At 37.2% G+C, this 15,443-nt stretch overlaps 1 protein-coding gene across 6 annotated transcripts in view; it reads left to right on the plus strand.

The window, feature by feature from the left end:
* PACSIN2 (protein kinase C and casein kinase substrate in neurons 2) overlaps nucleotides 1–15,443 on the plus strand; it is a 65,664-nt gene that overhangs the window by 26,832 nt on the left and 23,389 nt on the right. For all 6 annotated transcript variants that reach the window (XM_068401560.1, XM_068401559.1, XM_068401563.1 and 3 more), the window contains one exon: nucleotides 9,277–9,387. In XM_068401560.1, coding sequence (XP_068257661.1) covers nucleotides 9,328–9,387 — 60 coding nt within the window. In that variant the 5' untranslated portion in view covers nucleotides 9,277–9,327. The remainder of the gene's footprint in view (nucleotides 1–9,276; nucleotides 9,388–15,443) is intronic.

The raw sequence follows: 15,443 nt of genomic DNA on the forward strand, positions 1-15,443 counted from the left end.
ATTTTGACTGAGGGCAATTTAAGTCTTTATTATTATTAAATATTCATCCTGTTGAGTCTATAGTTTGAAATCTCTCCTGCAGTACGTAGCCACTTGTGGAACTAAACTTGCAAAGCTGGAGATTGTGCTCAGTGGTAGGCTGCTGGAGTTGAAAACTGGTTTTAATGAAAAACAGAAAATAGTGCACACTTTTTTTTGTCAGTGAAATAATTTTAAGAGCTCTGAACTTAATCTTCACAAATCTGCCTGAATAAAGCTGAAGATAGCCATTTGCATTTTTCTTGATATGAATCATAATTGCTTAAAATTGTCTGTAATTGATTTTTCCTTTGACTTTCAAGGCACAGCAGAAAAATTGTATCAGAACACTTTCATGGGAATCAACTTAAAATTTAACCACTTAACATTGTATAGTGGTGATAATTTAAAAAAATAAATTAAACTTTCTTGATTAAATACAACAGAAGCATGTTAAACAATGAAATCTTTTATCAACTTTGGATATTTTAAAGCTAAACCCTAGTGATGCAGATTGGTACTAGGGATTCAAAGTAAAAACTTTAAATGTTGGCATGCCCTAGGTCATATGTTTGATTGGCGTACAGCAGGAGCACTTTAACAATGCTGTCCAGCTTTGAGCAGAGTGTTGTAAATGCAAGTGCATTTTGTATCTGCGGAACTGGGTATGATGTTTTCCTTGCATGGTTTATCCTGGTTACTGCATCATCCCTCGTACCTCCAGCTAAGCAAAAAGTATAACCTCAGTATATTAAGGTTTGTTTTAAGTATATCCAAATATTTAAAGCTCCCCACACAGCTGTGTATCAACTTTGTGTCCTTAGATGGTATAGCTGTGCCATTTAAAGCTTGTAGTTTGCAGTGTTAATCATTTCCTGTGGTCAGTGTCCATTTAACTTAAAATCTGAAACCTCTGCAAAGCCTCTGAAGGTGATTAATAACTTTACTGGTTAAAACAAAAAAAAGTACAATTAAAATAATACACCTACGCAGAGTGGCTTGTCAGGCAGAGAATAAAAAATTATTTTTCCCCAAAGTCAGTATTTTGCTATTTAAGGCATCTCCTGGTTAGCTGGAAAAATGCAGAGGGAGGTTATGCTGGCAGCATGTGGGAGCTCATAAGGATGGCTAGGTCTTGAATCTCCAAAAATCAGCATGTCTAATAGCAAATTAAGGGGAAGAAGGATAGGAGATGAGAGCTAGTTCTCTGACAACTATGTTGCTCTGCCATTGCTGGTCATGCTTGAGGTAAAGGCATGCGATTCCAAGAGAGAATTCCCAGAGAGGCTTGAAGGGTTCAGTTATATTGGTTTTGAATATAAAACCAGACAGAAACAGTGGATCATAACTTGGGCCTATCTTCTCTGGAGTGTGAGAGTGAGATAATACTTGTACATATATGAAACATAATGTGCAGACTGAGAGTCTGTTCAAAGATGATCAAGCTTAATCAGCAATTTTAAGTTTCATTTAATAACATATTCAAACTGTGCTTAATAAAATGTAATGACTAAAATAGCTTTTCTTATTCCTTATATTGTGCATTGTGAAATGTATCCATTGTAAAATTTCAGTCACACAATGTTGATGTGCCTGAAGAGTTTAATTCGAGATATATCTTTTCACTGTAGTTGTGTGGGGTTTTTTACATGTGGCAAATATCAAGGAAATCTTAACTGCTTTAGTGATCTTCTGATGTGTGGTAGAACTATGCCTTGAATGTGTGTTCATTGCTTGCATATTTAGGCAGTGAATTAATGCTACTTTCAGTGGTTTTCTATTGCATGTTACACATACAGCATTTAACAAACATGGGTATGGGTGAATATAATCCAGTAGTGAGGAACTTGTTGGGAACCAAGCAGCCTCGACTCAGGGGGGTTACGTAATTGGCATTTAACACCAGCTTCTGGTTGCTGACTGAAATATGGGGAGGGGGCATGACCCAGAAGCAATCGCACACCTGCAGAAGCCCCTTCTCTCTGCTGTCCTTTGGCCAGGCTGAAGCCAGGCAGCTCACCTGTTCCTGCCACTGTCCCTCTGGCCCTTGCAGCTCGCACACCCTCCCTCCTGGTTCCTACTAGCATCTGGCTGCTTCTTGCTCCTTTTCCTACAGCCTGCGTGCTACAGAAGTGCAAGGAATCTCTGTTACTCTTTCTTATGGTTAAGAATGACTAGTATGAACTAGTAGCTTCTTACTATTTTATGTCATTTTATGTTACTTGCTAACTGAAAAATGTCTAGTTGGCAAAATGCTCGGGTGTTCAAACTAGAAAATACAAGAATAAATATGGCTTCCAGTCTCAGAGGAGCATGCATAATAGGAAATACGCTTACACAGTTTGTAACGGCATGCATTTCCTAGATTCCTTCCTTTAGTGCTCAGGATGTAGGGTTCACCAAATGGATTGCTGTCAACTTCTGTCATAAAATCATTTGGTGTGTGGCCCTGCTAACTTTAACATACAGGCTGAATTCCCCAGGAAGCAGTGATTCAGTTTCTTTTTACGGACTTTTCTCTCATGTTTGTTGCTGTAATTGTTTTCTTGGTGGAGACTGAGGGATTTTCTTAAATCTCTGGGAAAGAGGGTGCTATTCTCCCTATTTCATAGATGGAAGAATAAGAATTAGGCCAGAGTAATTGGTTTGAGACTCTACCTTTTAAAGTCTAAGGCCTGACTTCTGTTAATGACATGCACTCTTGGGTACTGATTGCAATTGGAAGAGTTCACAGCACTGAGCAGTAGTGAATGATCATGGTTTGATTCATTTGTTCCCTGCACCCAGGGGCTCAAATTCCTTGGTGTCACTTGAATGTGTAAACCAAAGTGACCTTTTTTCCTATAGTTACTTATCCTATTAATTTATGGACTTTTCAGTGTCTACAGCTGTGTTTCTTAACAGGTTTTGGTACATAATTTCACAATATTGCTAAAGAAGTTATGTTACTTTTTTCTCTTTATGTAAACAGTAAGCAAATTGCAACCCTGAAGAAACTGGAAACTCTTACAGAGCAAGTTCTTTGGACAGAACAGAAAAGGAATCAATGTCTAAATTGCTTTATTTAACCACGGAGTATGAGAGATAGCATATTCATGGTATCTATACTTAGTAGCAAACTACAATAGTTTGCACATAAAGCATAGGATATGTTTGTTTCTGTACAATGAAGTCCCGTTTCCGTGCTATTCTGTGTGGAACAAAACCTGAGACTTCAGTGAGTAATAAGGAAAAATATTATAACTGAAAGTTTTTATGAGCAGCTAATCCAAGTTGAGTGGTGTCCTTATCTATAAGTATTTCTCTAGTCATGAAACTTGAAATCCTGCTGAGTCAGATCCATAGTGACAAGTCATGTCGTTCCAAAAAGAAGTTTAAAAGGTAATGTGACCAGATGCTTTTCTCTTCTAGAGGCTGGTAGACTGTCTTTATCTGAGCTTGCTTCTGTAGAGTCCTTAGAGGTAACACAAGGATAATATTAATAGCTTGAAGAGACCATTTAGTTTTCTAAATATGAATTAATTTATTTTCTTATGTCTCTCATCTTGAGGACAATTAAACACTGAAATAGGTTGCACAGAGATGTTGTGCAGTCTCCATCCCAGGCGGTTTTCAAGACCTGACTGTATAAAGCCCTGAGCAACCTGGGCTGACCCTGCCTGAATGATTCTGTCATTCTGTGTTTCTGAAACTTTTCTCTGTTGTGGACCAGTTTGTCACCTAGAGCCATAGTACTAGTGATTGCCTTGCTTTAAAGCAGCCTATTGTACATCAGAGAATAATTGGAAGAGATAAATATTATGTCATGTTGGCACTGAGAACTTCTGTCAGTTCTTTCTGTTCTAGAAAGTGTGAATTTCTGGAAGTAAGGCACGAGGAGTCATGTCTCCTGTTTGTCATCTGGACTGTACATACTGGGAAATGTTGATCAGGTCTGCAGGTCAAGGCTGTATGGTATTGCCTTCAGGTTTCAAGTATTTGAAATAGTGTTTTGTCTGCAGGCATTCTTTGTGTTGGAGTATCAGACTCTGAATCTATTCTTTTTCATGGTAGGATTCAGTAAGCAACACTGAGACCTTAATTAGATTTTTTTCTTTTTAATACTCTCTCTTTGAATTATAGTGAAGTTTATAATAAAAATAAACATCATCTTCCAAGGGGTTCAGAATGTTAAAATCTATTAACAAACAACCCTACCTGTTTTACAGTAAGAGTTCATCAAACAAATTAATCTGTTATGGGGTGGGGGGGGCACGGATAAACTGAAGGGTTTCTTTTAAGTGTTTTTTTCCCCTCTTCCTGTTGGAAAACACCTTGAGAGAAGCTTTGGGATTCACTGGATTACTTTAGCATCCTAAAAGTCTGCATTTGTTGCACAGATTTTTGAAAGTTGCGTGTTGTGCTAATCTCTACCACCTGACACGCAAAGAAAAAGGGAGATAAAAAAAAATCGTGTATTTCAACATGAACGAAGCAAGGATTTTTGTAAATTGCTTTCAAGGTAACAGCATAAAAACCAACTTATCGAGAGCAGAGGCAGCATATTCAGATGCTTTTGTGTGCGGTATCTGAAGATCTGCTTGCTCATTATTAGTTAATATTTTCTAAAATCCTCATGTGTTAAGCCTTCAGGATATTTATAGCAATTCTTTTCACATTGTAGGGCACTAGCAGTAGAGAAGGAATTCAAGGTCTTTAGCATATAGCATTGCTAGAATGTTCCTAAGAGGGAGCTTTAAAGAAAGCCTCATTTATTTATTGGTCAGTTTCCTTGTGTCTAAGATCAGTGTATCCTAATTTACAAGAATGTCTTAAAAATCACTAGGTCAAGAAACTTGACCCTTGCTTGTTCACACCATTTCTGTAGCTATTATAGTATGTACTATTTAGTTTATAGTTACTTTTTTTCAGTTGGACTTTGTGGTTTATTTTTAGCCTATATTAGTTCTCTTAGCTAATGTGTGCTGGGACTTTTTATGACAAAAGGCAACAAGGGCTCTGAACTGTTAAGGTTTTCTCTGTGCTGCTTCACCTTTGGTGGTTTACGTGCCTGTGATGACACAGGTAAAAACTTATTTTAAGACCTTTGGACTTGCTGATTAATAAAATATTGAGATTTTGGTTTTTAATGAAAATTCCGAAGTTCTTTGACACAGGGGAAGAAAATATCCTGAGAACTATGAAAGTTATGAGATTTCATTTGTGTTGGCCAAGAGCATCCTGATGAAAAGGCAGAGAGCATGACCCAGAGGTGTTTTCTGTTCAGTGAAGATCTTTAATCTGCCTTCTGAGGAAAATGAGGCTTACGCCTTTGCCTTCTCTGACTTTCTGCTTCCATAATTTTTGAATCAATTGGTCAGTTTCAGACAAACATTAAAGAAGAGCAGAGATAAAGATAGACATTTCTTATCAGTTTCATAAAAATTGGCAGCTGGATGGGGGAAACCTAAACTGATGTACCTGCTCAAGGAAATGTTAATGTGAGGTCAGCAATAATCTGTCCTGTTTGGTGAGCTGGTTTACCAGTCAGTGGGAAGGTGGGTGGAAACTGATAGAGCACTGTGCTACTGCTTGCTCAGCAAGTAGTGGAGGGACGAGAAAAAGGCAGTGTAGGTACTCCTAAAGAGCTGGACCTGGAGTTGTGGAATGAGAAGATAAAAGCCAAAGTGGACAAAGCCAAACTGTTGTGGGCGCATAGGAGCTGGGCGTGTGCACCGTGCTTTCTTATGGAGTTACTGGTTCTGCTGCAACCTAGCTGACCAAAGAACCCCCAACTTTGTGAGATACAGGTGATCATTTGTGGAGAATCTCTGCAGAACTCATCTCTTGTTGTCTTGATCTGAATTTCCCTGATTTTATACTGACAGCCTTACTTGTTCATAGGTTTACTTTTTATAGTGAAATGGAAGACCCTGCAAATTAAAGGGCAATGAACTTTCATTGTGAAACCTCTGCAAATTCACTTGAAGGATGGGAAAACCAAACCCTAACAAAAAATGTGCTAAAGGACTGGCTGCTGTAATAATTCTATTTTGTGAGGGTAGCATGACTCATACCGCTTAATGTTCCTATCTCAGTATTCAGTTTATTTTTGAGTAGTGCTGTACAAATAGTGTTTTTCTGTGCCAGTTGTTGCTATGACTTCATAATATTTCCCTAAATACGCTTGCTCATACTTTCTCACAGCATAGTATTTGGCATATAAAAACCTTAAATCCATCAGAATTTCCTGAGTGCTGATCGTTTTTATGCTTTTATGGAAAAAAAGGATAGCTCTGTGTATTATGTAGTTGAGGAGGAATAAAAGTTTTTTTTTTTAAAAAAAAAAGTCCCCACAACCTGTTCCCTCATTTCAGAAAATGTTCCTCTGTTTCAGCTTTTCCAATTTTTCCATGTAGCTTTTCAGATTAAATTTCCAGCACTGGTATAGTTTAGGCTTTTTTGTTAAGGCTAAGTGGACGCTGTATTATTACTTCAGAACACTTTCATTGTTGTCTTTTTGTAATTGGAGGGGGGAAAAAAATACTTCTTGTGTGATTTAGGGGAGTGGGGTGGGTGACTTTTTGAAACTTTCCTTTAGGTTTATACTTTTGCGTAAGGGTTTCTTTTTCCAAGATGCTGAACTCTACATTTGTCTGCCTGATCTCTTCCAAATGGCAGTAAACACTTTGGCTGAAAGATCTTGGTGTATTATGGAAAAACAAGTATAACCCTTCCTGATAACCTTTGGAATCTTGTTCCTTCCCGTGTTCTGCATGGCATGCCTGGGTCACACGCTTGCTTTGGTTTCAGAGTAATGTTAGTGCTGCCTTAATGGGAAAAGGCAAGAAGACACAAACAGTTAACACAATCTAGCTAGCAATGTTTATTGATCGAACAAGTTGTGTTTAAACTCTAGGTCTCCCTTTCATCTGATAATACCAGAAATTATAGTTAAAGGTATCACTGTGTAACCTTATATTTTTGTGAAAACTGTAAAAGAAACAAACTCTTAGAAAAAGCTGTTTAATGTCAAACTGTTTTTTTGAGTTTGTCCAATTAGTTGCAAGTTTGTTGCACTTTTGTTTCCTCCTTATGCTGCTTATGGCTAAGAAAGGCTATCAGAAAATATAAACGCTTACAAATGTGATCTTTGCTTACCTTGATGTATTTTAAGAATTGCGAGGGCCAGAATTTATCTGGAAAGAACACATTCCATGTAAAGGTGTGCTGCTAAGAAACTGGCAAGTGAATAGTGTTTAAATGCACTTTTCCGCTTTTGGTTCAATAAAAGCACAGGTGGAAAAGCAGGTTTTTTGGTCGTTACTAATAACATAACAAGTTGAAGATTGTTAAACTAACGTGTAAAAATACTTTATCTCAATATATCATCTTCCTTTCTAGTTGTTGCCGTTTTGCAGAACGCTTCCTGTATTTTTTGGCTATTTTTTCAAAATAAAAATCTAACAATTGATGTTTCTGTTGTAGTTTTCAGTTCTGTATTCAGTGTTAAGGTTATTTAAGCTTTCTGTGAATTGGATTATGGAAGTGAATTGGATGAAAAACAGTTCAGGACAAACAGCTTGTCTTCCCAGCCAGAGCAGTTCTTTGTTCTGTTTGTGCTGTAACTATCCAAACAACTGGGGTTTTTTCAGTAGCTAGTTTTTGTTACAAACAAGTGGTGTATGCCTACCCTTATGGCATGGTTATTTTCAAGAATATCCAAGAAATGCAAATTTAGTTTTAAATTCTCCTTGGCCTTGGAGTCTTTCAATTCTGTTTCAGCAGCAAGTCCTAACCACTAGGTTGCAAGGTAGGCCAGGTTTGTAGGCGTTTTCTAACTCTTCTTTTTGAAGTGGCCCTATGGCATTAAGGGGAGCAAGATTCATAGGGCAAAAGAGAGAGGGAGCTTCACCTTATAGTCTACTCATAGAGGTATTCATCCCAGAAGGGGGGTGTGTGAAATCTGTTTACCCATATGTAGCCCTTGCAGTAGTTGTAGGCAAACTTCATAGGAGAAATCTAAACAAGAGAACTTGATGAAGTATCTGTAGAAATTAGGCAGGGATTTGCATGTGTGTTATGGGAGGGAGCTGTTTCCTTCCTCTCCTACCTCTTGGTCTCCACCCTGCAAACCGCATTTGTGGATGTAAGTGCCTCAGTGCTGCTTTTGATACTTACCTTAAATGTTAGCTTAGGGTAACCCTAAATTTTTTTATACACAGTGCTTTATAGTCATCGAAGGAGATGAGGATCAGTCATGTTTTTCTTCCATGCAGCTGTGTATATATAAGTGAGAATGCCTGAATTTATAAGTAATGACTGACTTCTAATAAAGATCATAATTTAGAGTTGATTTTTTTTTTTCTGTTTTGTTTTGCTAAAAGAAAACAATGAAATAGTATGGTAATGTCACAAAATGCAGTGAAACTAGATGTGGGAGTTTTAACTGCTAGGGAAAGTAATTGTCAGCTTCAAGGAAACCTTCTCTCATGGAGCCTGTAACCTTTTACTTGGTACGTGTGGAACAGTAGATCTGTGCATCATACCATCACCTAGAATCTATTATCCGCTTTAAAATGAGCAAGAGTGGTGGCAAGAAAATAACAAGTAGCTCAGGTAGTTACTAGCCCAGTAAGAGATGTAGTCACAGGTGGCTGGATGAGATAGCTGGGTATGCCAGAATATCATAAACTGTACTAAGACTTTTGGGAAGGAGGCTGGTCTTGTCTCCTGTATTTGACTTCTGTAGCTACAAATGCTCTTCATGTTGGTTTTGCTTTACATTGTTGCTGAGGAAGCTCTGCTTTGCATTTGTGGATGCCTTTAGCTTTCAATTAGATGATTTGAATCTAAAATTCTTACAGAAATAAAACTTTTTCTTCTGAAAAGAAGATTTATTTATTTTTCTTTAAATCAGCAAGTGTGTTAGGCCTTAAATATGCTTACTGAGTAAACATCACACTGTTCAATCTTTTGATTGTAATAGGAAATTTTATTATAAAGTAAATTCAAGAGTTTGGTGAAATTTGATATGGGCAGATGGATTGAACATTTTCTGGACAGCAAATGTCATGATAAGAGCCAAGAACTTTGTGTGGTAGAATAGTGTTCTATTGCAAAACGCACTTATTTACATGCCCTGTGTGGTTACGTTGTGTTTTTGTTTGGCATACCTAGATATCAAAGAACTGAAGGATGTTATTTAACTTAATTTCTCTTTTAATAACTGTTTTTCATTAATAATGCTCATAAATAATTTTTTGTGTCTTTTTACAGATTCTGAAAGTGTTTAAGCTCTGAATACTTAAAAGTTCTTCATACATAGAAATGTCTGGCTCATACGATGATTCCGTTGGAGTAGAAGTTTCTAGTGATAGCTTCTGGGAGGTAACCTGAATGTTTTATCACAATATTTTGATTTTATTTTTTACTCTTACTGTAGAAAATCTGATTTTTTTTACATTGTAAACTGTGGAGAGAGATGCAACACGAGACACCTTTGGTTAATGTGATTTGCAGAAATAGCCTTCAGGGTAGAAATGACCTTTTAGATTTTGGCCTAGTTCTGTCAAGGGTTTTTAACTGGCACAAACTTGACAATCATCCATTTGGGTAGGAAATGAAATTCCGAATTGAACCTTTGTCAGTTTTTATTGCCGAAGAGGGGTGTTGGGTAGGTAGCTTTTAAAATTACCAAGGGGGTTGAGTGTTCAATGTTAAATCTAAAGAAACTGGTTAAAGGCTACTGTAAGTGTACATAAATTACAAAAGTAAGATAGTGTGTGAATATACTGCATGTCTTCTGTTTGTGTCTAGATATAAGTATAAACTTTTTTGAGAGAAGTTATCTTATGCTTATCTCAATGTAAGAGCATACATGCACAAAGATAATGCAAAGCACATTGTAATATCAGTAACTTGCGCTGCCCAAATCTGAAGAAGGCTTTCAGATGTTATGATAATTTGATTAAGCTTTAAAGAGAGCAAACTTCATAAAGCAGAAAGCATTTTACAAAAAAAAAGTTTCTTGCAAGAAAAAAATGTTTAACAGTGTCAATACTGACATAATTGGAGGTAAGTACTCTGTTCAGATGAACTGTATTCAGTGGGGCAAATTTCTACCATGTGACTGGGACCTCTTTTGAGTGTGAACTATAGCAAACATGAAAGTGGCTAGGGGAAAAAAAAGTCTGAATATTTCTGTTACCAGAGACTATGTAAGACAGCTTGGTTTTGGTGACCTAACATTGTGCTTCCTTTAAAATGAAAGCTTTTCTAGACCACTAACCTGCGTTGGTGGTGGCGATGAGGGCATATTGCATTTTGATGCAGGTCTCCCATTATTTTTCATAGAATTATAGAATGGTTTGGACATAAAGATCATCTAGTTCCACCCCCCTGCCACAGGCAGGGACACTTTCCACTAGACCAGGTTGCTCAAAGCCCCATCCAATCTGGCCTTGAACACTGCCAGGAAGGGGGCAGCCACAACTTCTCTGGGCAACCTGTTCCAGTAAAGGATTTCTTCCTAGTGTCTAATCTAAATTTACCCTCTTTCAGTTTAAAACTGTTACCCCTCGTCCTGTCACTACATGACCTTGTAAAAAGTCCTTCTCCAGCTTTCCTGTAGGTCCCCTTCAGGTACTGGAAGGCCATAATTTTCGATACATTGTCTAAAAGACCTAATGCCGGGGAGGTTCTTGTGTAGTAGACAGCTATCATTTTTTGAGGAGACATATTTACTATTATGTTAAATATATCTATCTTTGTTATAAAGAGGTGTTTTTTAAAATTACTGGATTCTAAGTCTTAACCCCTTTTGTTGTAGGGGTGCTCTGTAGCATGATGGCAGAGAGGATGCAGGACCTCTGCTCTCAGAGGTGTCTTAAGATTCAACTGGACATGGTCCTGAGCAACCTGATCTATCAGACCTGCTTTGTGCAGGAGGTTGGGCTAGATGATCTCCAGAGGTTCCTTCCAACCTCAGTTATTCTGTGTTTTTTATTTTATGCTGAGGCAACTTTCTGGGCAGGCTTCCTTGGTGGAAGTGTTTCAAAATAAAATAAGGAGGCAGTCAGGAGAAAAGAATCCTGAACCAAAGGGGATTTTTTTGATGTGTGTTGTGCATCCTGTACTTGGCAGGAGAACATGACTTCTGACTGGCTATTCTGTACCAAGCTGTTGTCTTCCTTCAAGTAATCATGTCTGGAAGCATAAAAGATAAATGAATGAGAATGGGAATTCTGTAAACTAGTATGATTGCTTGGACGAATGTGAACTCAAGTATTTAATATTAAAGGATGATGGATGATCAGAAATAGCAATTAGCCTAAGCTGGGACCTTTATGAAGCATAGCTTAAATGTATTTGACACTTACATAGGTGGGTTAAAGGTGTTCTTTGTGTTTGTGCTATTGGTGACTTATTTTATATCATTTTGTAAACACCACTTCTTAATCTGTTTCTTTGGACTTTTCTGTGTATTCCTTCCAAAAGGTCAGAACTTCAGTCTGTTTCATAAGCAATGTCAGCAGGCTAATGTGTAATGCAGGTGTATATCTTTATTTACCCTTGGATAAAAAAAAGTTAGACTTCAGTATTGCAATCAGTTTCTTTCTTTATAGGATTAATTATTTTCTCTGCTCTTTCTCTTTTTTGCTGTATAACCACAAAGGTTATTATATTAAAATGGTCAAGAGGAAAAATTTCAGATTGAATGGTCAGTTTATTTTTTTCTGAAACTTTGAGTGCATCAGGCTGGAAAAGTAATATGTTCTGAGAGTTGACAAATGCTGACTAGAACAGGTATGCAAGTTGTTCAAAGGGGAAAACTAGCATTGCTTAGATCATATTAATTAATAATATGATAAAATCAGTTAAAAGTAATCTCCAAAATTGAAGATGCAATTATATTCTCATGGAATGGGTTCAGTTCATTAAAAATTCTAGAGACCATCTTCACACTCACTCTTCAGGGAGTGAAACAAAGGTTTGGCTGCAGTAAAAAATTAATCTCAATGATAAGCCAATGGCTTTGTTACTGAAGTGACTTTAAGGATTTTCAAAGTATTAATAGTTTTTCTGAAAGCAAAATTGGACTTCACATGCAATTGATGACCATATTAAAAAAAAAGAAAACAAACCCTGTATTTCCTTGTACTAAGCTTCTGACAGTTTAGCAACATGAAAGTGAGTATTTCACTGAATTTGGAGTTTTGAGTATTGAATTATGTAGGAAAAACTACTTGTTTTGCTATTCCTCTGCTTTGTGCTGTTTGATTCTTAGGACAAACAGGCAAGATTGGGGGTTTTGTGGCTACTAACGCTGATTCTTTAAAAAACATTAATAGAGATGGTTGTGTTCTTAGTATGCATGTAAAGGCTTTGTCATTTTAGCAAAGTGACTAAAGGCTTGAGATTTCAATGTGTTGAAACTAAGTGGTATTTGAGTGAAACAGAGAGGAGGCTGTAAAAGTTTTATAGTTGATTAGTGCTTAAAATATCACCACTGACATTTGTGTTGTAGTTAAAAAAAAAAAAAAGGAAAGCAAAAAAACAAAGAGTAGGTTAGAGAGTTCAAAAGATCTAGCAGGTTGTCATAAAGTGCTGTATGTATAGCCGAAAGACACTAGTAGGTATGCCTAAATGTTTATGCAACTGCATGAAGAGTTGAAAAATGTGTGGTATGACATCCCTGTCGTTCTGCAGAGATGGAGCTTTTATGGATACGCTGATACTTTGAACTAAACATGAAAAAGAGTACTGTGATATAAATGATAAATTATTTTATAGTAATGCTGAACTATTAACAGGAAGGTTTGACACAGTAGTGAATTTTGACCTTCATGCATGCTGTACTTGGTGAATTTGCAGAGCCCGTATAGTTTGAGATGACAAACATGTTTACAAAGCTGTCTTAAGAAAAACATGTATATAAACTTTTATCTCAATTGAAATAGCTGAGAGAATATATTAAGCAAAGAAATTGCTGTTTCTTTGCTCTCTGGTACTTATCATAGGATGACTCCTCATTAATGGGTATTAAACTCTTCAGAAGGCGGGTAATCTTGGCAATACCCTATTATAGTGAGAAGTGTGAATAATGTGGAACTTACGTTCTGCTTGACAGCCTTTATAGTTGCATGAGGCATCATGTGCAGGGAAGGTGGGGTTTGAACAAAATGCTTGGACTAAAGCGCAACATAAGGGAAAGTGGTGAAGTACCTAAAGCTGTGCTATTCACTGTGGTGTAGCTTTGATACAGGATATTTTGAGTGATTGCTTTCATACAGCAATAGTTTTCTTGTGAACTCGGCACTCCTGTGTGTTTCTGTGAGGGTAACTGCATTTTGACATGCATGCCTGATACTAGCCTGGAATGTATTTCGGTTTGTATATACTTCTGATTATTTGTTTGAGTGAATAATTAAGGTATCCAGCAGTTTGCTTAGGCCAAGTAATGCCTTGCCAGAATGTACCATTTGACTTTAAACATTGCTTTTCTACAGAGAAGCCTGACAAAACAATGACAGGAACTATCCTTCAGATCAAGAGTTAAGAGGGGGAAGGAGGTTTGCCAGGCTTCTGCTGTTGGTAGAACACAAACCTAAAGTAAAGGAAGTCCTGTGCAAGTCTTAATAAATTTAATTTAAGAATAACTCTTCAGTGTTAAGTGACATGCAGAAACTAACAGCAAGCTGGTCAAACTTAATTACCAAACTCTTATTTAAGTACTTCTGGTTTGTAGCCATCTTCCAAACTAAATTTGACTGAATTTTAGACTAAACTTGTTCCTTTCCCCATATGTTCTGAATCGGTTATTTTGTGTCTGATGATTGCAACTTTGAATTCTAGTCTTAATCTTTCTCAAAATGGATAACTAAACTGCTTTAATCCATGTGTTTTGTCTGACTTGATTAGAAAAGATGTGGTGTCTCTGGAATGCCAGCCTCAGTACTTCATGCCTCAAGTAACAAGAAATAAAGAACTCTTAATTTGGAAGTTGTATTGTTAGCATAGATTTTGTCATTTGCACCCTTTCATTTGAGGTTTTGAAGATATTTGACAGGATAGGTTTTTGCTTTGTTTTTAAAGAGTCTGCAGTTTGTTAAAAGCCACGTTGGTATGTTTTACTGCCACAACTGAAAGCAGTGAATGTGTTTAAACCTGGCCATGGTGCAGAAGAGACAGTCTGGCAGGGTGAGCATTTGAGTTTGTTCCCTCACACTCCAAAATAACTCAAATTTATTTACCTTTGGAGTGTGCTGCAAAGCCCATCTTTTTCTTGAAAGACATTTAGGAAAGAGTGAGGTGGCTGGGTGTGGGACCTATCTGAAGAACATACTGTGAAAACTATTTTTTGCTCACTGTGTATCTTTAAAATGAAACCACTTTTATTTCTTGAATGTTGATGCTTTTTTGAGCTGATAATAAGAACTGTCCTTAACAAAATGCTGATAAACCAGCTTCGAAGTTTTTGCCATTGCTGTTGACAGAGATTTCATGCAATGTTGTCTTTAGGAGATAAAACACTTGGTTCTTAATCAGTTTTCTGGCTCTAGAAGCATTTGCTTTCTTTTGGAGTTGCCACTGCCTTTACTAGGGTTCCTTATTACAAAGATAATTACTAGCAGTTTGATCTCATTTAAAAATATGAATCTATAGTATATGGTTGCATGGTACTCAACTTGTCATGCTCTAACCTTGTCTGTTTGCATATGCTCAGACTGTGTATGGAGCAATTCAATGCAGGTTACTTCATCTGTGAAGCTTTTTTTTATTAGGTTGCTATTTCAGTACTGAAGTTCCAGTTCTGGCACTGAGAGTCAAGCTCAATGCTTGAAATCCAATATGAACAGTAATTTGTTTCCTTTCAAGACTAATATTTTTTAATTACTACATAGATATTGTTATCAGGTTCAGATTTGTGGTTGGGAAATAGTTGTCTTGTTAAAAGGGAACTGGAAAAGTTGCTGTTTGGACTTGTGTTCTTGGTGTTGACTTACTGTAGATGTATCAGTCAAAATTGTGGGTAGGGCAAGGCTTAGGCATAAGGTAATATCTTGTATCAGAACAGCTGATATAAGTGAAAAAATTAGGCTTTCAGAAATACACATCTTTCTTTAGCATGAAATAGAAATAGCAGCAGCTTTAACAATTAAATCGTCCCTCTGTACTCAGCACTTGTGAGGCTGCACCTCGAATACTGTGTTCAGTTTTGGGCCCCTCACTACAAGACAGACATTGAGGTGCTGGAGCGAGTCCAAAGAAGGGCAACGAAACTGGTGAAGGGTCTGGAGAAGAAGCCTTATGAGGAGCAGCTGATGGAACTGGGGTTGTTTAGTCTGGAGAAAAGGAGGCTGAGGGGAGACCTTATCGCTCTCTACAACTACCTGAAAGGAGGGTGTAGCGAGGAGGGTGTTGGTCTCTTCTCCCAGGTAACA

This window comes from Nyctibius grandis, chromosome 5 (assembly GCF_013368605.1).
Source record: "Nyctibius grandis isolate bNycGra1 chromosome 5, bNycGra1.pri, whole genome shotgun sequence".
In the NCBI taxonomy this organism is placed as follows: domain Eukaryota; kingdom Metazoa; phylum Chordata; class Aves; order Nyctibiiformes; family Nyctibiidae; genus Nyctibius; species Nyctibius grandis.